The following is a 22326-nucleotide window of genomic DNA, read 5'->3' on the forward strand; positions in this document are numbered from 1 at the left end:
AAATAGTTGAGTTTTTCTTCTTTTTCTATTCTGTGGAAGAGTTGGTGTAAGGTTGGCGTTTTTATTTTCTTAAAAGTTTGGTAGACTTTACTGTTCAAGACAAATGGATCCAGAGTTTTCGTTTTGAGAATTTTCTTTAAAAATATACATTTTTTTCAATTCTTTCTCTCCTTGCAGCAATTTTTAAGTGGTGTCTTTCTGGGAATTTGTCTTTTTCACCTTTATCTTAAATTTATTGGTGTAAAGTTGTTCATCATATCTTTTTATTTTTACTTAAAAAAATTTTTTTTTTAATTTGAAAATTTTTGGCTGCGTTGGGTCTCTGTTGCTGCATGCGGGCTTTCTCTAGTTGCGGTGAGCAGGGACTACTCTTCGTTGTGGTGCGCAGGCTTCTCATTGCGGTGGCTTCTCTTGTTGTGGAGCACGGGCTCTAGGCGCGCAGGCTTCAGTAGTTGTGGCATGTACGCTCAGTAGTTGTGGCACCCGGGCTCAGTAGTTGTGGCTCACGGGCTCTAGAGCGCAGGCTCAGTAGTTGTGGCACACAGGCTTAGTTGCTCCGCAGCATGTGGGATCTTCCCGGACCAGGACTTGAGCCCATGTTCCCTGCATTGGTGGGCGGATTCTTAACCACTGCGCCACCAGGGAAGTCCCCATCATATCTTTTTAATAGGATCTGTAGTGATGTCCTTTTGTTCTCCCCTGCTATCTGCCATTTGTGTGCTCACTTGTACACTCAAGTGTGTGTCCTGGTGCCCGCTTGCACACGCTCTCTCTCTGTCTCTTGCGCTAGCCCTTTTTCAGTTTTACTACTTTTTTCAAGGAAATGACTTTTGGATTCTTTGTTCCTCTGTATTTTATGTTTGTTTTAATTTTGTGTCTTTATTTTCATTGCCTTCCTTCTGCTTTCTTTAGGTAATTAGCTGCTTTAAAATTTTTCTTACTTAATAGATGCTGAGCTCATTTTCTGTTCTAATATATGTATTTAGGGCTGTAGATTGGCCTTCATCCATGGCTTTACCTGTGTTCTGTAAGTTTTGATATGTAGAATTTTTGTAATAATTCGGTTTAAAATATTTTCTGATTTTCGTTGTAATTTTTGGAGTCACAGTTTCTTATTTAGAAATGTGTTGCTTAGTTTCCAGATAAGGGAGTTTTCTAGGATCTTGTGTCGAGTTCTGATTTTATTCTGCTGTGGTCAAGGCCATACTTTACAATTTTAATCTTTTGAAATTGGTTGAGACTTCTGGCCGTGCACATGTTCAATTTTGGTAAATACTCTTTAAGTACTTGAATATACATTTGCAGTTGTGTTCAGTGTTTAAGCATATTCAGTTATTTCCAGTTGATCAGTTACTTTCAGATCTTCTATTCTTTCCTGTTTATCGACATTTTTATGTTACTGATAGGTTAAAATCTTCCACTCTGATTATGAACTTCTCTATTTCTCCTCTTAATCCTGTGAACTTTTGACATGTGTGTATGTGTATAAATTTAGAATTGTCACATATTCCTTATGGATTAGAACTTTGCATTATGAAATATTCAGTTTTTTCTCTTACAATACTTCTTTTGGTTCATCTTCACATGGTATATCTTTTCTCATTCTTTTAATTTTCTTTATCCTTATGTTTAAGGGTATAAAACATAACATACCCACTTCTGTAAGGAGCATATTGTATATGTGTTTTGTTCAGTCTGACAGTCTTTGTCTTTTGATTGCAATTTTTAGTCCACTTTAATGTAATTACAGATATATTTGGGGTTAAATATACCACTTTATTATTGGCTTTCTATTTATCTAACTTGTTTTACATTCCTTGTTCTTCTTGCCTTTTTTTAAAAAAATTCTTCTTCCCCTTTGTATTAACTGGTTAAATTTGTATTATTTTACTGTTCTCTCAGTGGTAATTGGAGGCATTACATCTCTCAGCAGTAATTGTAGAGATTATATTTTTGACTTATTAAGGTCTCATACAGATTAGTATTTTATCACTTCCTGGACAATGCAAGGGCCTTAGAATATTTTAATACCAAGTACTTTCCTCCTAGGTTATATGTCATTATTATCAGTATAGTCATGCTCACTAGGTATTGTAAAATTTACAAACTATTACTATTATCATTTAGATTTTTTCATCTATTTACCCTTTATGTGACTCTGTCATTTTCCGCATCTCCAGAGTTCTATCTAGGGTCATTTTCCTCCTATCTGAAGAGCATTCTTCAGTATTTCCTCTAGTGTAGACATGCTGGTGATATATTTCCTCAGCTTTTGTTTGTTAAAAATTTTGTTCACCTTTATTTTTGAAGGGTGTTTTCACTGGGTATAGAAGCAGCAAATGCTGGCTCACCTCTCTTAGCTTTTCTGCTTTTCCAGATGCTGGCCCCCGAAATTCTCAAGCATAGTGTTCCTCTGATGCCTTCAAAGAGGGGTGTGTGTGTGTGTGTGTGTGTGTGTGTGTGTGTGTGTGTGTGTGTGTGTGTGTGTGTGTGTGTGTGTGTGTGTGTGTGTTGTTTTGTCCAGCTTTTCTAATTGTTCTTAGTGGGAGGGTGGGTCTAGGAAACCTAGTTGCTATTGCTGGAAGCAGAAGTGCTGGAAATAGTGCAGAGCACATTGTCAGGAACTTAACAAATGTTGTTGTTTTACTTTCCAGGTTTGTTTTCTCTTATTAGACTGTAAACTCTTGGAGGGCAGTGACCGTGTCTAAATATTTGTGTATCCTTACTCTTTATACTGATCACACGGTTTAGTTGTTATGAAGCAGTGGTTCAAAGGCTGGCTGTGCCGCGAGCTCTTCCATGGCTTGGCCTTCGCCTTTGAAATCACTTTGTTCCTGGGGCAGCTTTGCTCAACCTCAACCCTGTAGATACTTGAGCCAGATGATTCTTTGCTGAGGGGGCTGTCCTGTGCATTGTAGAATATTTTGTAGCATGCCTGGCCTTTACCCGCTAGATACCAGTAGCACGCCACCCCAAACTGTGACTACTGAAAAAAACGTCACAAGTTATTTGCAAATATCTTCTAGGGGGCAAAATAGAGTCTGGTCGAGAACCACTAGGGTAATGCGTTTGGCACTCAGTAAAGGCCATTCAGTATGGCTCAGTGCTTTGCATTTGTGTTTTCTAAATTGGATTTTCCTTTAAACCGTAGGGTTTGAAACCGCCAAAACTTTCGCCCTCCATGGTGCACATGTGATCCTGGCCTGCAGGAACATGACAAGAGCCAATGAAGCCGTGTCACGCATTTTAGGAGAATGGGTAAGTGAGTGCTTGATTTTTTTTTTTTTTTTAATAAATTTATTTATTTTTGGCTGCATTGGGTCTTTGTTGCTGCGTGTGGGCTTTGTCTAGTTGCGCTGAGCGGGGGTTACTCTTCATTGCTGCGCACGGGCTTCTCATTGCGGTGGCTTCTCTTGCTGCGGAGCACGGTCTCTAGGCACACGGGCTTCAGTAGTTGTGGCACATGGGCTCAGTAGTTGTGGCGCGTGGCTCGCAGGCTCTAGAGCACAGGCTCAGTAGTTTCGGCGCACGGGCTTAGTTGCTCCGTGGCATGTGTGATCTTTCCGGACCAGGGATCTAACCCGTGTCCCCTGCATTGGCAGGCGGATTCTTAACCACTGCGCCCCCAGGAAGTCCTGATTTTTTTAATTGTCAAATATACATGCTGGGATAAACACATGGAGGTTTTCGTACAGTTCATAAAGTTTATTGCTCTTGGAATAATGTTTTCTTTATTTTTAAAGTCATATTCGCTTTGTTTATTTTATGAATGAAAGGACAAGCAAGCCCTTTTATAGTTTGTTTATAGTTCATTGCCAGTGTCACCTGCTTTATTAGTCAGAGGTTTGAGAATGTTTACTCATTCAGCTCATTTATTAAGAAAAACAAAATGTGGTTGACGCCCATGAATGCAACTAAGAGGTTATTTACGGTTTTTAGGATGACAGAGTAGCCAGCTTTAACCCTGTCTCTGGTTTTTCCTTTTTGCTTTTCTCTCTCTGTGCGGATGTTGGCGTTGATATCCCTGGGCACAAACATTCATTGAGGGCCTGCGGTGCTGTTGGGGTTAAGGATAATAGCGTCGAATAAAACACAGTACCTGCACTCATGGGCTTCTAGGTAGGAGAAACAGACCCTAAAGGGATAATTAAGTTTAATATTTAATGTAATGTCAGGTTATAAATGCAGTGCAGGACAAGAGAGCAGAGTGAGGGCCCAGGAGTTGACGGCGTGGATTATTTCAGATCGGGTGGCCAGCAGGGACCTCTCTAAAGTTGTGACGTTTGATCCAGGGTCTGAAGGAAGTAAAATGGTGAGCTGTGCAGAAGTCAGGGGAAATACTTCCTACACACGTGCAAGGGAGGTAGGGGCGTGCCCGGAGGATTCTAGGATCAGCAGGGACGCTAGCGTGGCTGGAGGGCGGTGAAGCGGGAGGAGGTTGCCAAGGGACTCCGAGTCAGTGGTGACATGAGAGGGTTTGAGCCAGAGTGACACAGCTTGATTGATTTTTTTTAACACGTCACTGGGCTTTGGAGTGATGTCCAGACTGCATTCATTCATTCCCGTGTTTGTGAAGTGCCCCACTGTCAGAGGCACTGGGCATCCGGTGTTAAGGAAAAACAGGTGTTGCCACTGTCCTTGTAGAGCTTTCAGCTGAGGGTGGAAGACAGCTCCATCCAAAGAAAGGCAAACATCAGTGTAGACTTGAAATGATGGAAAGTGATACGAAAAAAGGATATGGCGCTCCAGAGTGGTGAGTAATGCCAGGGAGGCGGAGGACACTTGGGAGTCGCCAAGAAGAGGTGACTGAGCCGAGATCTCAAGAAGGATCAGGGGAAGGTGGGAGAAGGGTCAAACCGGGCAGAGGGGGTGGCCTGTGCAGTGGCCCTGGGGCGGGGGCGGGAGGGGGGTGAGGGGGAGACAGTCAGGTGCCTGGAGCAGAGCATGAACGGGTTGGATAATCCTTGCCAAGACTGTCTTCATTCTCTGAGAAGCATGGAAGATTTCTTGCCATCCGAAGAAATACACCATGGTCTGTTTAAGAGAATGTCCGGTGTTCTGGACTGAGAAGTTATGAAAGTCAAGAAAAGGGAGATTTATTTCTGTTTTTTCAAGCAGAATTTCAGGTTCAGTATATTTCAAATGAACTCTTGTCGTGATCTCACTGGATTCATTATTTTGAGTTAAATTAAAAAAAAAAAAACAGGGCCCGCTTTTTTCCAGTTATCTTAGCATATTTCTAACTTCAAAGTTAAAAAGTACAATAACCTCCACTAGGTGGTATAGAGCAGTCTTCAGAGATGTACAGAGAGCGAATGGTAATACATGCATATGGTTTGAATCTTCATAAAGTGTGTAAAACGAAAAGTGAAAGTCCTCTGCAGTTCTTCTCTTGGGAGGTAAATATCACTAACTGTTTCTTGCATGTTCTTCCAGAAAAAGGTTGTGAATACTACGCAACACACCTACATACTGTTATGTACCTTGATTTTTTTTCACTTACTACTAGAGGAGGTTTTTTTTCTTAGCAGTGCATAGAGGTCATCCTTATTGCTTTTAGCTGCTGTATGATACTCCATCATGTGTTTATGCTGTCATTATTTAACCAGTCTCCCTTTTTGGTGGACATGGAGGTGGTTGTCATTGTTCTGCTCTTCCAAGTGATGCTCTCTTAAAGTTCAGTCTCTCTCACATTTTCATCCAAAATTGACTCTAATCTCTGCTGCAGTGAGCGTTCTTGATACATGCTTCTGTGAATACACCGTAGGGCAGAATCTTCGCAGTGGACCCATTGATTCAAAGGGCAGATGGACTTAAAGCTTGGGTAGCTGTTTCCAGTTTTCATCTAGTAAGTTGGGCCAATTTCTGCCTCCACCGAAAATGTTAGAACGGTACCTGGGATCGAGCAGCAGGGAGTATCAAACTCGTAAAATTTTGCCCATGTGACATCATATTTAGACTAAAAAAAATCAAATTCCAGTGGCACTCGTGATATTGTCAGAGCCGTCTTGTACAATGTGATGCTAATGTTTAAACCAGACTTGGAAGATAATGCTCAAACCCAGTTATCTACACATTTTAAAAGTTGTCTTCCTTTCCCATCATATATGAGGACAGATTCATCTGGATTTATCCCATTATCACTCTTGTTTGATGCGTAGGGGCAGAAATTTCTGGATCTGCCCTCATTAACTGTGGGACTTTGGAAAGTCTCTTGATCCATTTGGTGCCCCCGTTTCCTCGTCTCTAAAAGAGAAGGTTGAACAGGATGATCTCAAAGACCCGCCATTTAGTTTTTCTTTCTTGCTTTCTGAGCCATAACTGGGTCCCTGTGAGTCAGTTTCAGAAGCCCGCATTTATCATTGTGTAGGTACATTCTCGCGTAGAGTAACTTGCCGACCAGCAGACAACTCCCCCACGGGAAGAATTATCCCCAAAATATTCGCTGTCAGGGATGTGAATAGAGGAAATGGGAAGGAAAACCAAACTTACACTCACATGGAATTTCTAATGTTCACATTAGATTTTAGAGGTTGTAGACTGAAGAAACTCAACACTTTTATCGTCTCTCGTCTGTTCACTTGTTCTCTGTGAACCCCATTGGACCACATTCCTTACTCCCCCTAGATTCTGATTATGGAAGCTCCAATTTAGCACCAAAAGCCGTCATTACCATTTCGCCTCATTGCACCGTTACCAGAGTACAGAGTGTGTGAGAAGCTGCCTCAGCGACCTGCGTGGAGCCGCCTCCCCGTGCCCTGTCCCCGTGTCCCCACCCTGGGTCTGTGCTACTTGGTTTCCTCCAGGCCTTTCCTTACCTGGTCTCTGCATAGGGATTTTGTCTGGCACGTTAGTAGATGCCACCTTCTTGTGTTTCTCGAGGTCCGTACTTTATCTGGCATGAATCACATCACACACAGAGCCTGGAAGGTACTGCAACACAGCGGCGCCGTGCCGGAGATTCTCACAATGATGCAAATATTTTTGTTGCAGCAAAAGGTCCCTCCGAGATCTTTGGGCATTTAGCTTAGCATCGGCTCACACGTGCTGAGGCTCTGGGAATGGAGTTCCTCCCTGCCTGGTGTTTCTCTTCTGGCCCGACCCAAATCGCTGCGTCCCTGACACTCATGTCTGCCTCCAAGCCAGTGGAATGTAACTCTCACGTCCACCACCCGGCATCTGAGAGCCACCATTTATTGCGTCCCTGTCATGTGCCCCGTCCTGGTCAGGGCCTTTTGTATCCCTTTTATTTATTTATTTAAATTAAATTAAATTAAATTTAAGTTTTTTGTCTGCGTTGGGTCTTTGTTGCTGTGTGTGGGCTTTCTCTGGTTGTGGCGAGCGGGGGCTACTCTTCGTTGTGGTGCGCGGGCTTCTCATTGCGGTGGCTTCTCTTGTTGCGGAGCACGGGCTCTAGGTGTGCGGGCTTCTGTAGTTGTGGATCACGGGCTCTAGAGCACAGGCTCAGTAGTTGTGGCACACGGGCTTAGTTGCTCTGCAGCATGTGGGATCTTCCTGGACTAGTGCTCGAACCTGAGTCCCCTGCATTGGCAGGTGGATTCTTAACCTCTGTGCCACCAGGGAAGCCCCTGTGTCCCTTATTTAAGATGATGCAAAAACGTGCTTTTCCCCATTTCACAGGGGAGCCAGTGGAGGTTCAGAAAGGTGAAGGGAGTCCCCCAGAGTCACACAGCTGGTGAGCGCGGAGGTGGGTCCCGGTGTGTCCATCTGGCCTCCACCCCACGGCCCAGCTTTTCTACCACGTCCAGCCTCGTGTGTGTGCGTTACCTGTTCCAGGCTTTGCTTTAAAAATTGCTAGATGCTATTGGAGTGATTAATGTCAGGATTAATCATATTTCTCAGAGGAAGCTGCTCTGATGTCCGTTATTTATTGTCCTAAGCAATCGCTTTTCATTCAAGATGTCCTGTATGGAGTCCTCAGGACACTTTGTGGGGGAGATCCAGCTCTTTTGTAAAATATAACTTAAATGACAGCACATTCCACATGGAATTATATTGAGAGCATATATGTAATTACTACTACTGCTGATTATTTCAACAGGAAATGCCCTCCTGCTGAGATGTTTTAGATGCTCCAAAGTTAGAAATAAGGGAAGCATTGAAAACAATTAAAATTGGGTAACGTGGACAGTGTAGAAATGAACTACCCTCTTAAAAGGCCAATCCATTTAGCATAATTAAAAAGCGAGGGAGGACGGGGGCGTCCATGAGTCCCCAGTTATATTTAAGTACAGAACCTCTGGAAATGAGGTTCCTGCCTGTGTTGTTAGCAGTAACCATATGAGGATGTGGTTTACCTCATTCATATCCCCAAGTGGATTACTTGCTCATGTCCCTTACTCCTAAGACAAATGCCTAATTTTCTCCCGGGTATTTCAAGGACCCCAGATGGCTGGCTGAGTAGGAAGTTCATCTTCCTATTTTGGGGATGGAGTGGCTTCTCTTTTCCTCAGCAGCACTGTCTGTATGTGAGAACTCCATGTGCGTTCTCCAAGCCTGGGACTCAGTTAGGTGTGTCTGAATCCCTGCAGTGCTGGGGCTTACTCTTTCCTAAGTACTTATTGGAGTGGGGTTTTGTCGCTCTGTTTATGGAGGTCTGGCACACCCCACACTCCATCCTGAGATCTGAAGACCTCCAAGAGGTGTTGTCTGAGAAGAACAGTAGATGATTAGCTCTCAGAATGCATCTTATACACAGCCACAAGACTCCAGCATCCCAACGGAGGGCTTTTGAAAGTGGGGCTCCCTCCTCCCTCTTACTTTATTATAGGTTCTAAATTTTGGATCTCTAAAACTTCTGGTCCTGGGGAGGAAGGAGGATTGTTGATTACAGCTGGAGCAGGTGGGCCTGCGGTTGCCCAGGCACCTACCAGTGTGTGCGGGGAGGAAAAGGTCTGGGGCCATGGCTGGGGTGGAAGGGGGATTCAAAGAGGGCATGGGATTGTTTTAAGTGCCCAGCCTGCCTCACGTGTACCAGGCCTTACTTGAACCTGCTTATCGTGTAAAGGGTGACATGGGCAGTGTCAGAGAGCTAGCTGGCCTATGGAGGCCGCCCGTTAGTGAATGGGGGGGTCCAGGAATGTTGTGAAGCTCCAGCATCTCCTGGGGATTGAGATGACAGTGAGGTGGGCAGGGTGGGCTGGCCTGGAAGAGGGGCTGACGGCCCCCCCGCCACCGTGGAGTGATTAGGTGACCCACTCCTGATTCTCCAGAGTGCATCTTGGATCCATCCCCCTATCAGAAGGGAGGAGGGACCCAAGTATGTTGAGGTTGGCGAGAAGGCTTGGTCCCCGAGAAAGACTGCGAGCCCAGGCTTTCCTAACTTGTCTTTTTATTTGGCCTAGACTTCAAGTCTTCCCAGCGACTGGTTAGGATGACATACCATTGGCCAGGAGCACACAACAGGGATCCGGCTCGGCCACTCTTGTGTTTTCTTGGGTTATCTACCCGAGATTTCCAAGAGGTCTGGAAAAGGCAGGCGGTGTGGTCTTCAAGATGCCTCTTGGGCATATGTCTTTTGGGGAGGCAAGTCATCTCCAGGTGATAAACATGGCTCTAAAATATGCTGCATTATATTGGCAAAGATTAGAAGCAGATGCACTCTGTGACCTTGGGCAAGTTCCTTTTCTAAACCTTAGTTTTTTCATCCGTAAGACCTAAATGCTAATATCTGTGCCAGGAGATTCAGGCACCTGTGAGTATTAAGGCGTTGACTGTATGCGTATTTAACGCATTGCTGGTGATAGATTCAGCGTTCAATTAAATGTTAGCCGCTGCTATTAATTATAGTTTCTTTTAAAAAATGTTTATTTGATATTGGAGTACAGTTAATTTATATTGTTGTGTTAGTTTCAGGTATACAGCAAAGTAATTCAGTTATACATATATCCATTCTTTTTCAGATTCTTTTCCCATAGAGGTTATGACAGAATATTGAGTAGAGTTCCCTGTGCTCTACAGTAGGTCCTTGTAGGTTATCTATTTTATGTATAGTCGTGTGTACATGTTAATCCCAAACTCCTAATTTATCCCTCCCCCCGCCAGCCTTTCCCCTTTGGTAACCGTAAGTTTGTTTTTGAAGTCTATGAGTCCGTTTCTGTTTTGTAAGTAAGTTTATTTGTATCATCTTTTTAGACTCCACATATGAGTGATATCATATGATATTTGTCTTTCTCTGACTGACATCATTTACTATGATAATCTCTAGACCCATCCACGTTGTTGCAAATGGCGTTATTTCGGTTTATTTGCGGCTGAGTAATATTCCATTGTATATAAGTACCACACCTTCTTTATCCATTTCTTTGTCAGTGGACATTTAGGTGGCTTCCGAGTCTCGGCTATTGTAAATAGTGCTGCAGTGAACATTGGGGTGCATGTATCTTTTCGAATTATGGTTTCCTCCAGATACATGCCCAGGAGTGGGATTGCTGGGATTAAGTGTTCAATTAAATGTTAGCCGCTGCTATTAATAATAATTTCTTATTCATACATGAAAGTACAAAGTGATGCTTACTTTTCTTAACCTCCAAGTGCCTGAAAGAGGAGCTGTAAGGAGGGTGTTTATCAGCATGATTCCAATGAAGTTGCAATTAATTCTTTTTCTGTCTTCATATGTCTGGACTCCTACATTTTAATAGATGTGTATTTAGTTTGTTGATGAGTATTTTCCAGTGGAGCTTGTATTAGCCCTCAACTGTCATTTGAAAAGCCATCTTAATTATTTATGTGATTGCTTTTTCTTTTGTATTTACAAAGAAATATACTTTGCATATATTTAGGAAAGATGATTAAGGGATCAGTCATCAGGAACAGCAAGCAGAGGTTTATATCAGAATGGTTATTGAGAAAGCAGGGAGACGAGGGGTACGAGGAAAGATTGATTAGTCAGAGGTAATGGAATATGCATATGTTAGCGAGAGAAGAGCGCATGCTCAGCTCATTGTGGCCACACGGTTTGATGCTGGAGAGAGTGAAGTGTTGTAATTATCTTAGCTTTCAATAGCGTTGATACTGGGTCTATTTATCTAGTTGGAGTGAAGCCATGTGGAAAGGTGACAGTATCATGTCATATTGCAGCCTCATTGATAAGCATCGGAAGTAGTGATTTCACTGTTATTTCCAGGTATGGAGTACTTGGTACCAGCCAACGTATTAGGCACGTGGGTTCCAACACTTTGCTCTGCTTTTTTTTTTTTTTTTTGCGGTACGCGGGCCTCTCACTGTTGTGGCCTCTCCCGTTGCGGAGCACAGGCTCCGGACGCGCAGGCTCAGCGGCCATGGCTCACGGGCCCAGCCGCTCCACGGCATGTGGGATCTTCCCGGACCGGGGCACGAACCCGCGTCCCCTGCATCGGCAGGCGGACTCTCAACCGCTGTGCCACCAGGGAAGCCCTGCTCTGCTTTTAATAGATACCGACAACCAGTTTTCATGACGTGATATTAAGGAGTGACGGGGAGGATGCTGAGTAAAAAATTGCTTGCACTTCTAAGAACCACTGGAGAAATCCAGCTGCTTTCATGCTCTCTCCAATCCACTCTGACTTTACGATCCTGTATGTCTTTGGTGTTTGTAGGAATTTCCCCCATTCTCCTTTGATAATAGAAGCTTAAATCCCATAATTTGCCTTTGCAGATCGAAGGCCTTAGGTGTGATGCCTTCTTTTATGTGATGTGTGTGTGTGTGTGTGTGTGTGTCTGTGTCTGTGTCTGTGTGTGTCTGTGTGTGTTGGCGGGGTGGGGCCGGGGAGGCATGCAGCGCATGGGGTGGGTGATCTAGGAGCCTGATGCCTGTCTAAGCAGGTGACTTGGCTTGGAAAAGCTGATCGTTATTCAACGCATCACAAGTTGTAAGGCTCATCCCCATTGTTTTGAATGATCTCTAGCTAAACAAAAATATAAAAACTATTAATATTATTAACAGCTATAGATTATTGGGCAAAGTTCATCCCACATCAGCCATTAGATTTGTTCCTCATTTCTTTGCCTTAAAAATTGTTTTTATGTATAGTATTGGATTTTCAATAAGTGAAGTATGGTATAAACAAGTCGGCGAACCAGCAAGAACTATATAAACCACTTGCTTTAATCAATAAGCGAGCGAGCGTGCACATACACACGCACATACACACACGCCTAAAGGGTCTAGAGTTCTCTCTTGGGATGTTTTTGTTTACAAAATGTCATCTTATTATCATCGCCCGCAGGTGGGGTTGGATATTCATAGCTGTCTGTACTAGGCACTCTGCTTAGCACTTAGCAGTAAAATATTTATGTCATGTGTTAAACCCATCTTGCAGATGAGGCATTAGGGGCTGCAAGAGGGGGAGAGCGTTGCCTGAGCTCACACAGCTACATGGCAGATCCAAGATTTGAAGCCATATCTCCTGACCCCAGCGCCATCTTGTTACCCAATCCAAAATGACTGGTGTGTGTTGTGTCGGAGGGCTGGCCTTTCTTTTTCAAGGACTTAGCCAAAGATTGTCTTCGTAGGGATTTGCGTGTTTCTCTGTTCATTATGTAAGGGTCCCTGTGGTTACCTAGGGAAGAGGGCTTCCCAGGTGGCTTCTCGTAGCCCGATGGAGTTGATGAAACCTCCCCTCCCCCAAGGAAGCTCTTCCCAGACTTCCATTTCAAGTGCTGTGTAGCGTATATGTACTCTTGCACTGAAGCTGCCTCTTTGACCTTCCTCTTCATAGGCTCCGGAAAGATTCTTTATCAGATAATAAATTATGCATTCCTCTCATAGACATAATTGGTTGCTCAAATATTCTGAGTTTCCTCTGACTCCAGAATGCCTAAAACTTGTGATTGGTCCTTCTCCTCTAAGTTTTGCATTTCATTTGTCATTCTGAAAATTTTGCATTGACTTAATCTCGCCTGTTATTCATTGTCTTTGATCACCCTCTTCGTGTCTTCTTTTTGTCTGTGTGTGTGTGTGTTTTGGTTTTTTTCACTCAGTCTTGAACTGAATATTTCATACTTTATATCCACTGTAACCTTCGCATAACGAGGGCTGTGATTTACTGCTGAGTTTTAAAGAGTGAAAGTCAAGCATACCTGGGTAGCTCCAAACCATCACTCCCAATCATGTGAAACTCAATGCAGATGCATTCTTTCATTAATATGGGGCCCCCCGAGTTCTTGTTAAACAGTTTTGACGTGCTTGGAAGAGATGGATTTCATCTTCAGATGGTGTTCAGCCAGTGGTCGAAGGTTCTGCTTCTGGCCACTAGGCATTTAGGGTCCATTATTTAAGTGGGAAAAAGCATACTTGAGATTGTTTTTCATATTTATTATGGGGGCATTTACAGAGAGTCTCAGACGTAGCAGTTGTTAGATTAAGCAGAGAGGAGAAGCAGTCCTTGTGCCAATAACATCTTCCAGGCAAGGACAAATAGAGAGAGAGCCGTAAACGAGGCAGCCACTCTCAGGATGGGGCAGCTCACGCTACAACAGGTGAAGGTTTATTTTAAGCATATATTTAAAATAGACTAAGCTTTAATTTATAGGCAGGAAGCCCAGAGGAGGAGAGGGAGCCCCAGCCCTAGAGTCACAGGGACCTGGGATCGAATCCTTTGCTCACTGGGTATCTCTGGGCACATTTGGTTATGTCTTTGAACCTTGGTTTATTTACCTGCAGTATGGAAATGGTGCTGACAGTGGCCCTCAGCGTTCATCAGGTTGAACTGAAGTAACGAATATACTCTCTTGTACAGAACCCGGCACGTAGTAAAGACTCAGAAAAAAAAAAAAATTGGTAGTTTCAGGAGAGGGTTACTTGTTCAACACAGATCCCTAAATTAGACAAATACTCTCAGAAATCTTGTGGGAAAATGTGTTTCCTCTTATACCTTTTTTTAAAAATATATATAAATGATCAGAGTCCCAGGAAACAACCGAGCCTCTCTCCATCTTCCCATCACTGTGTCAGGTAATACTGAGATGAGCCGAGGTGAGGAACCGGGGGCTCCTGACGTCCCTAGGGCGTGCGGGTAGGGTGGGGAGGTGGCTGTCTGTATCCCCGGAACCCACGTCCTGGTGCGGAGCTGGCTGGGGTCCGCAGAGGCCGTGGTTAGTGCCAGAGAGACGTGGGGTTGGGGTTGGCAGAACCAACTCTGTGTACCTGGGGTGCTCACCTGGACCTAGCCCCTGCCCCTTAGCCAGGTGCGGGGTGCAGATGTGACTGATTTTGAAGCCCTTAGAAGTGCTGTGGTAGTTTTAAACTCTGTCCACGCATTCTGTGCTACGCCTCCCTTTCAGAGGCGGAGCCTGATTCTCATCCCCTCAAGCGTGGGCTTGTCTTAGTGACTCAGTCTTCACGAATAGAAGGTGGCTGAATTGACAGAGCATGACTTCCAGGAAGGGTCTTCAAAGGCCGGTGGCTTCCTCCTGGCTTGCGGTCCTGGATCACTCACTGCGCGGAAGCCAGCTGCCATGCTGGGAGGATGCTCAGGCGTCCCTGAGGGGAGCCCGTGTGATGAGGAACCGAGCCCCATGCGACAAGCCTCTCGAGTGAGCCCTCCTAGACTCCTCTGAGCTCGTCAAGCCTGCAGGTGACTGCGGCTGACAGATCAGTGGCACCCTCATCAGAGATCTCGAGTCAGAGCCATCCCAATTCCTGACCTATAGAACCTTAGTGAAAACCCAAATGCTTACTGTCTTAAACCACTGCACTTTGGGGAGAGGGGTGACATAGCAGTGGGTAACAAACACAGGGGTCATGGCCTCAGGGGAGAAGGATCTCAGACAGAAACTGGACAGCAAGTTCCAAGGACAAGGCGTGAGGTCTCACCCAGCGATTGCCTCTAAGTGCAGGGAATCCTAAGTTCTTAGGGTGGCGTCAACCATCCGGGTCCCCGTGTCCAACCTTTTCCCAACGTGCAGACCAGTTAAACAGCATCCCTGAACAGAGCTCACCCGGCATTCACTTACACTCTTCCAGGGATGGGTAAGCTCCTCCCTCCCAAGACAGCCCATCCTATTTCTGTGCACCTCTTAATTAGAAAGTTCTCCCTTATACCGAAGCGAGAATCTTCCTCCAAGCATCTTCCACTCACTGGCCCTGATTCTGCCCTCCGAGTTCCACTGGGCTGCCTTCTCATCAGAACCCACCTAACACTCACATCCCTCAAATTTCCTAAATAATAAATCCAAAGTTATTGAAGGCATCAGGTTACTAAAAGTTGGCAGTGAGGCTGGCCCCTCATTTCTTTGCAACCTGTGTCCCTCTTTTATTATTGGAGTTTGGGATGCACATGGTAAGGCTTTAGCAGCTGGGGAGAATCCTGTCTGCTTTGATCCCCTTCAGCAGGTACCAGATGCAGAGCCTGGACCCACTGGGCCTTCCCTGGAGTTAAGGCATCGGTGCAAACAAAGTGCAGAGTCTCCTTTGAAATGACTGAAGAGCACTGCCCTCATTTACCTGGCAGTTCTCAGATTCTAATTGTTCCAGCCACAATGCGATCTGTAAACTGGGTGGCTGGAAGAAACTTCAGTGCATCTTTGTAATGGCTTTGTTGTTGTTTATTGAGAGGGACTAATTAACTTTGATTATTGCACTAATATTATGGCACTTGGACAGCCCTTCAGGTTTATGACTCTGGGAAAATATAAACAAATGAAATGCAGGTGCTGGAGCAGAAAGAATAAGTTATTACTGAACTTTAATTACTTGGAATGTGTAGCCAGGAGAGAATTCGTTGATGAATTACAGGGTGCTTGAAATCTACATCAAACTGTGAGCAATATGCAGACAAAGATGAAAAGGGGGGCTGGGAGGGTGCTGTTTTTAAGGCAGGGAAGGATAGGGCACATCTGTGACCGTCTGAATGGTGTTTCATTGATTACTCCCTATTTCCAGTGGGGCAGAAATTTAACACGGTGCTATTCAAAGCATGGTCCCTGACCCACACTGTCAGCATCACCTGAGAACCTGTTAGAAATGCAAATTCTTGGGCCCCACTGGAGACCTCCTGGATCAGAAATTCTGGAGGTGGAGTCCAGCACTCTGTGTCTCACAGTCTCTCCAGGAGATGCTGATGTGCTGCTCTGCAATTCTCATGCTGTTTGATTTTTTTTTTAAATAAAAGGGCAGGTACAGATTTTTACCTCTGTTTACCAGAATCAGGTGTTCTTACAAGCTTATTCACCGGCTAACCCAGAAATTTTCAGAGTGCTTAAAAAAATTGTATAAATATTTATTAAACATCTATTATGTGTAATGGGTGATATATGTCAGTTTAGAATATAGTAAGTCCCCTACACGCGAACCTTCAAGCTGCGAACTTTCAAAGATGCGTAAGCTAGTTCACGTGTGTGGCGTACATTGTCACGTGCGTGCATCCTCTGCAAGTGGATGTGCTTTTGTGAAATTTACAGTACTGTGTAGAGTACAGTAGCACAGCATCTTTATTTCAAGCCCAGGATGTCTGGCAGCAAGCGTAAACGCAGCGATGTATAGCCGATTGTGTTAGTTGGGTACCTAGGCTAACTGTTGGACTTACGAACGCACTCTCGGAATGGAACTCGTTTGTGTGAAGGGGACTTAACTGTATTATCATTGCCCTCAAGGACTTGACAAGTGAGGCGATACCGCCAAACTGTAACCCGTTCTGGGACCCGGTGAGCATGGGAAGCGTGGTGGTCTTAGGACTCACGAAAGATGCTTTTCCCACGTGCTTCAAAGCAGGATCCTTGAAGAAGGCAGTGTTGGCAGGCTGCAGTCAGCCCCGGGGGTGAGGGCACATTGCAGTGGAAGGAAGGGCACGAGCAGAGCATGGAAGCTTGTCCTGGGAGCGGCACATAGTCAGCGTCGGCTGGAGTGGGATGCGGGTGTCTCTGGAGGCCGGAACCTGCCTTTTGAAACCAGACCATTGAAGACCTTGGATTCTGTCCTTTTAGGAGCATGGGCTTTCTTCCCTCGGTCCTGGCAGCCACTGAAGGATCCCCATGGGGGTGATGCAGTCCACACATAGCGATGCAGAAAGACAGACGCTCAGGCTGAATCAGAGAGGGAGTGTGGAGGCCGGGAGACACGTGAGCTGTGCTCCGGGTAAGCGGTGGTTACAGTGGCAGTTCTGAGCTGGAAAGGCTGAGAAGGATGCTGAATACACTTGCTTGTTTTCTGACATTTAAGTCCATGAACTGAGTCCCAAAGGAGAAGGATAATCATCCCTTCCAACTTTTCCTGCTCTGAGAACCTTTCACAGATTGTGGGGGACACGTTCCTCCATCTCAGAAACTCTGTGAAAATAGAGCAAAACATGTTTACATACCTGCAGCCCTCTCTCAGGAGTGGAGTGACCGTTTATTATTCAGACCAGGAAATGCGGAGAGTCACAGAGTCATAATAATTATACCAGGAGAGCAGGCATCAGCAAGGAGGGAAACTGGGACATCTGAGCAGCCCTCTCAGGCGCGGTTACCCCAGTAACCTGAGCAGGCCACCCATGGGTGTCTGGGCCTGGCCGGGCTTGATGGCGAAGAGGTCAAGTCTGGCTTCTGATGGGGCAGGTTGAGCCTCACACCGGCCTTCGTCCCTGTAGTTCTGGGTCGTCTCCTAATCTTTCCTTTTAAGAACTTGCTGTTTTCATTCCCACAGAAGCCCGGCCAAACTCCAGCCCAAGGTTGTCTCCATTCCTTCGAGAGCTGCAAAACTAACCGTGACTCCAGATCTTTTGTGGAGTTTCTGTTCCAGAGACCCTTCCTTTCGTGTGATTTCTCCCACCGCCCGGCAGCTTCCAGATCCCCCCTCTTATGGATAGTGCTGTGTACTTGAGGAACAGAAATGCATTCTTGATGTTAGGCTGAGCCAGACCCTCCCCGGTGTTAAATCTACCCAGAATTCGTAGAACGCCGTTCAGAGCTAAACAGTGATCATTCAGCATTGCCTTCTGTTTGGGATGGTTCACGGCTTGTCTGGTCTGTGAACCTGGACGAGGGAGAGCTGGTTAAATGTTTATTTTCAGCCCTGGGTAAACCTGCAATATTGGAGGAGATGGTGGGGCACGTGGCAGTGACGTTAGTGATCAAAGTGCTATCGCGGGCTTGCTGGCCTCCTTGCAGACCTGCCAACACAGACAGTTTTTCAGAGACGTCATAGAAAAGCAGGAATAATTCTACGTTACTATAAGGCATCTGTGAAAAAAATAAAGTTCTTTTTAGTCATATATGAGCCACTGGGTTTGACATAACTCTTTCAGCCATTACTTTTAGGGGATCCTGCAAAGATACGAGCCAGTCTATGCAAGAGTGTTGTAATGGAAAATTCAGACACGAATTAGTGAAGTCGTTTGTTTTTTAGGGAAAGTTTTGAATTACAGGATCACATTTGGGTAGACTGTGTTTGTAAAGCGGTAGCATTTGGGGATGGGAAAGGACTTTCTGAGATCATCCAGTTTAACTCTCCCACTTGACAGTTGGGAAAACTGAGGCCCAGAGAGGGTAACTCACCCATCCACTGTTACTTAGGCAGTGATGCCTTCTTTTTTTTTTTTTTTGCGGTATGCGGGCCTCTCACTGTGGTGGCCTCTCCCGTTGTGGAGCACAGGCTCCGGACGCGCAGGCTCAGCGGCCATGGCTCACGGGCCCAGCCGCTCTGCGGCATGTGGGATCTTCCCAGACCGGGGCATGAACCCGTGTCCCCTGCATCGGCAGGAGGACTCTCAACCACTGCGCCACCAGGGAAGCCCAAGGGATGCCTTCTTTTGAGACAAAGTGTCATACTGCCCATTTGCCTACTGTGGAAAAAAAATGTGTATATGTTTTTAAAAAGAACATAGAATTGCCTGTAAGACAGGAATAGAAGCACCCAACACTTCATGCTCAATTGGGCGGCTAGTTTAATTCTCCTTCTTATTTTGATCATGACGATGAGGAGGATGATGCTATAATAATAGTAATGGTAGTAGTGGCATTGTGTGCCAGCCACGGTGTGGAACACTTTAAATGCCTTAATCCAGTTCATTTTTATGACAACCCTGTGAGGTAGGTAATAGTATGAATCCTATTTTCAGATGAAACGAGGCACAGAAGTTGAGGAACTTGTCTAAGCCCACATAGCAAATAAGCAGCAGAGATGACCTGCTGTAGGAGGACAGAAGCCTTGCCTGCTGTGTTCCTCTCGGTATTTCCCCGGTGTGTTGCACAGCACCTGGCCATTAGGAGGGACTGAGTAAGTGTTTGTTGGGTGAATGACTGAAGGTTGACCGTTGAGCCTTGGGGCTAGAACCCGGGAGGCAGTACCCTATCACTGTGGGAAGGGATGCTTGGATTGGTCTGCTTCTGGAAAAGCAGAAGGTACACATAACCAGAATATTTTCTGGAGTGCTCAGCTGTGTCAGTCGGTTTTCGTGTTGGTGCCGCTGAATTCCCCGCAGTTCTTCAGCTACATGCTGGCTTGTTGAAGATGGACTCGTTCTTGGGACGTGGTGTGAAGTGCCTCACGTCCCAGTTCTTTGAAAATCACTAGCCCCGGTTTGGGCCTTCTCAGTCGGCCAGCTCCCCTCGCTCTTCTGGAGAAGTGGCAGCCGGCTCACAAATCAACTTGATTTTGAAGGATGGCAAAGTGGATCAGCTGGAAAGGCACAGCTCAAGGAGTCCGTGGAAGGGCTTGTGGGTACATCCAGGAGCCTTCTGGTCTCTACTTGGAGAGTGTGTGTGATCGAGAGAGAGAAGGTTGACGAGAAATCAGTAACTTCTTGTTTTTTTAAAAAATAATTGATTTAAAATTTATCTTAATTTTTATTTATTTATGTTTGGCTGCGTTGGGTCTAAGTTGTTGCACGCGGGCTTTCTCTAGTTGCGGTGAGCGGGGACTACGCTTTGTTGCTGTGTGCGGGCTTCTCATTGCGGTCGCTTCTCTTGTTGAGGAGCACGGCCCTAGGCACACGGGCTCAGTAGTTGTGGCTCGTGGGCTCTAGAGCGCAGGCTCAGTAGTTGTGGCGCACGGGCTTAGTTGCTCTGCGGCACGTGGGATCTTCCCGGGCCAGGGCTCGAACTTGTGTCCCTGCGTTGGCAGGCAGATTCTTAACCACTGGGCCACCAGGGAAGTCCGAAATCAGTAACTTCCCTAAAAATTAAAGATCTCGGGTGATGCCTTTGGAGGTAAATATAGAAACCTTCTTTTTCCTATTACTTAGGTCAGAAAACCAGCTGGGGTGGGCTTTGCTTCTAACATCCCTTTGCCTTTCGGTTAATAAGTAATTGCCCTGAAACCTGTCAAAGACAGACACTTACTGAAAGAGAGATGAGCTGGAGAGAGAGACAGAGACAAACAGAGCCAGAGTGGGGGTGGGGTGGAACAGACGTACAGAGAAAGACACACAAACGGGAGGGGGAGGGGGAGAAGGGGGAGAGAACTAGTCTCCGGAGTGTTTTTATGGAGGTTTTTAGTGCCAGCCTCTGCACGATGAGTTTGATCACTGTTTTCAGAGTTCTCTGATCATTTCTTGCTTAGAAAGGAGGAAATTAGAAATGTTGAGCTATGATTTGTTTTAATCAGAAAGAAATTGTCTAACATAAATCTCCCCGTGAGTGCTGGAAAAGCCCTAAAGCGGCCAAGAAAAAAATATCAATACTTTGCAAAGGAGGAATGATTGTTCCAATCCGTGGCTTAATTGATTTTAAGCCTTAATGAAACTCGGACCAGAGCCTGCTACACACACTTGGTGGCTGGGATCACCAGTGAAAGCTACATGGGGAGAGGAGGAATTTGGGGTGTTTATTTGGTTCTTTGCTATTGATGTGACTTTCTAATTGCGTGGGGTACCTAATACCAGATAGTAATTGTTTTTCTACGAAGAGAGTAAATTTTTTTCCCTAACACAGTAATTTATTTTAAATTACAGCTTTTTCTATTGGAAGCATTCACTTATGTTAGATTATCGTTCCCCAAGTGAAATTTCACTGATGCTGTATAATTAAATATAGATTTTTAAAAAGCGATAGAATATATTTTAAATTTATAAGCGGACAGACTGGGGTATATAAAGACTTTATTTAACAAGAGTAAATAGCCTACCTGATCAACGTGACGGCTGCTGGCAAGGATTCCTTTAGCCTCAGTGTATCCTTATTCAGTGCCAGGCACCTTCTTGGGAAGGGGTGCTAAAACTTGCTAACTTAATTGGGTTAAAGGATTGATCTGTAAGATACGTTATATGGGTGTAAGCAACAGCCTTGGGCTCTGGTGTGCTCGAGTTTGAATCCTATTTCTTCCTTTTACAGACCAGGTGCCCTTCACTTTTTGTTGCCTCAGTTTCTTCATCTGTAACATGGGAATGCTAATAGTACCAGAGTCACAAGGTTGTGAAAATTAGCTGAAGTCTTGCACATAAAGCGCTTAGGATGATACCTGGATATGTAGAACGGTACCCAGGTACCTAGTGTGTGCTATACAGGATTAAAAAAAACCATTTGGGGTCCCTGTGTGGTCTGGCCCCTGCCTACCTGTCCAAGTTCATCTCCGACCATTCTCTTCCTTTTCCCAATTATACCGACCTCATAGCTGTTCCCGAACCCTCCTGTCTCCCTCTGTCTTGTCACAGAAGACTTCCTCTGCTTGGGGTGACCTCAGCCAATCTCATCCACCTGATGCCTCTGTATGCAGTGAGTCTCTGCCCACTGGTGTCTTTCCCCTAGAGCTTTCCTGGACTGCTTTTTCCCCTCTCCTGCCCACCTTCCTTCCCTCCCCTCCCTCCCCTCAGCAAATTGTTAGCAGCCCCTTTCTCTGAGTGACGTGGCAGTGACAAAGAAAGCAAACGTTCCTGACTTCAAGGAGCTTAAAGTCCACGTTTTGGTGTTTAAACACGCATGCATCACAGCGCTGATCACATCACACATTGATTGTTGGCTGAAGGTCCCCTTATTTAAGCAACAGACATCTGTCGGAACTTCATTACATGCCAAGCATCCCACTAGACGGTGAGCCTGTATAGGTACCTAAGATGTTGTGCTTGCCCTCAGGGAGTATAGGTGTGTTGACAGACATGTAAATTAATAATAATAATATCAACACTCAACTTGGAGGAGGAGGGCAGGACCTGGTTGAAGGTCCAGGCTCAGTAATACTTGGGTAGGAGCAGACCCAGTACCTGTGTTTCTCATCACTGTTGGAAGGTGTTAGACCAGCTGGTTAGAAATATGAGGATTTTTCTTTGACTCCAGCTGCCGAGTTCATGGTCGCCAGCCCACATTTTGGAATCAGCCCGACCTAGGTAGGAATCCTGGCTCTCCATCTGCTGGCAGTGAGTATTCTCAGTCCAGGCTCTCCTCCACGTGCCTCTCAAGCTAACTGCTTCCCTG

At 45.3% G+C, this 22326-nt stretch overlaps 1 protein-coding gene across 6 annotated transcripts in view; it reads left to right on the forward strand.

The window, feature by feature from the left end:
• The window catches only part of WWOX (WW domain containing oxidoreductase), a 977516-nt gene that overhangs the window by 55039 nt on the left and 900151 nt on the right, over nucleotides 1–22326 (forward strand). For all 6 annotated transcript variants that reach the window (XM_060000167.1, XM_060000169.1, XM_060000168.1 and 3 more), the window contains exon 5: nucleotides 3152–3258. In XM_060000167.1, coding sequence (XP_059856150.1) covers nucleotides 3152–3258 — 107 coding nt within the window. The remainder of the gene's footprint in view (nucleotides 1–3151; nucleotides 3259–22326) is intronic.

This window comes from Delphinus delphis, chromosome 20 (genome assembly GCF_949987515.2).
Source record: "Delphinus delphis chromosome 20, mDelDel1.2, whole genome shotgun sequence".
In the NCBI taxonomy this organism is placed as follows: Eukaryota; Metazoa; Chordata; class Mammalia; order Artiodactyla; family Delphinidae; genus Delphinus; species Delphinus delphis.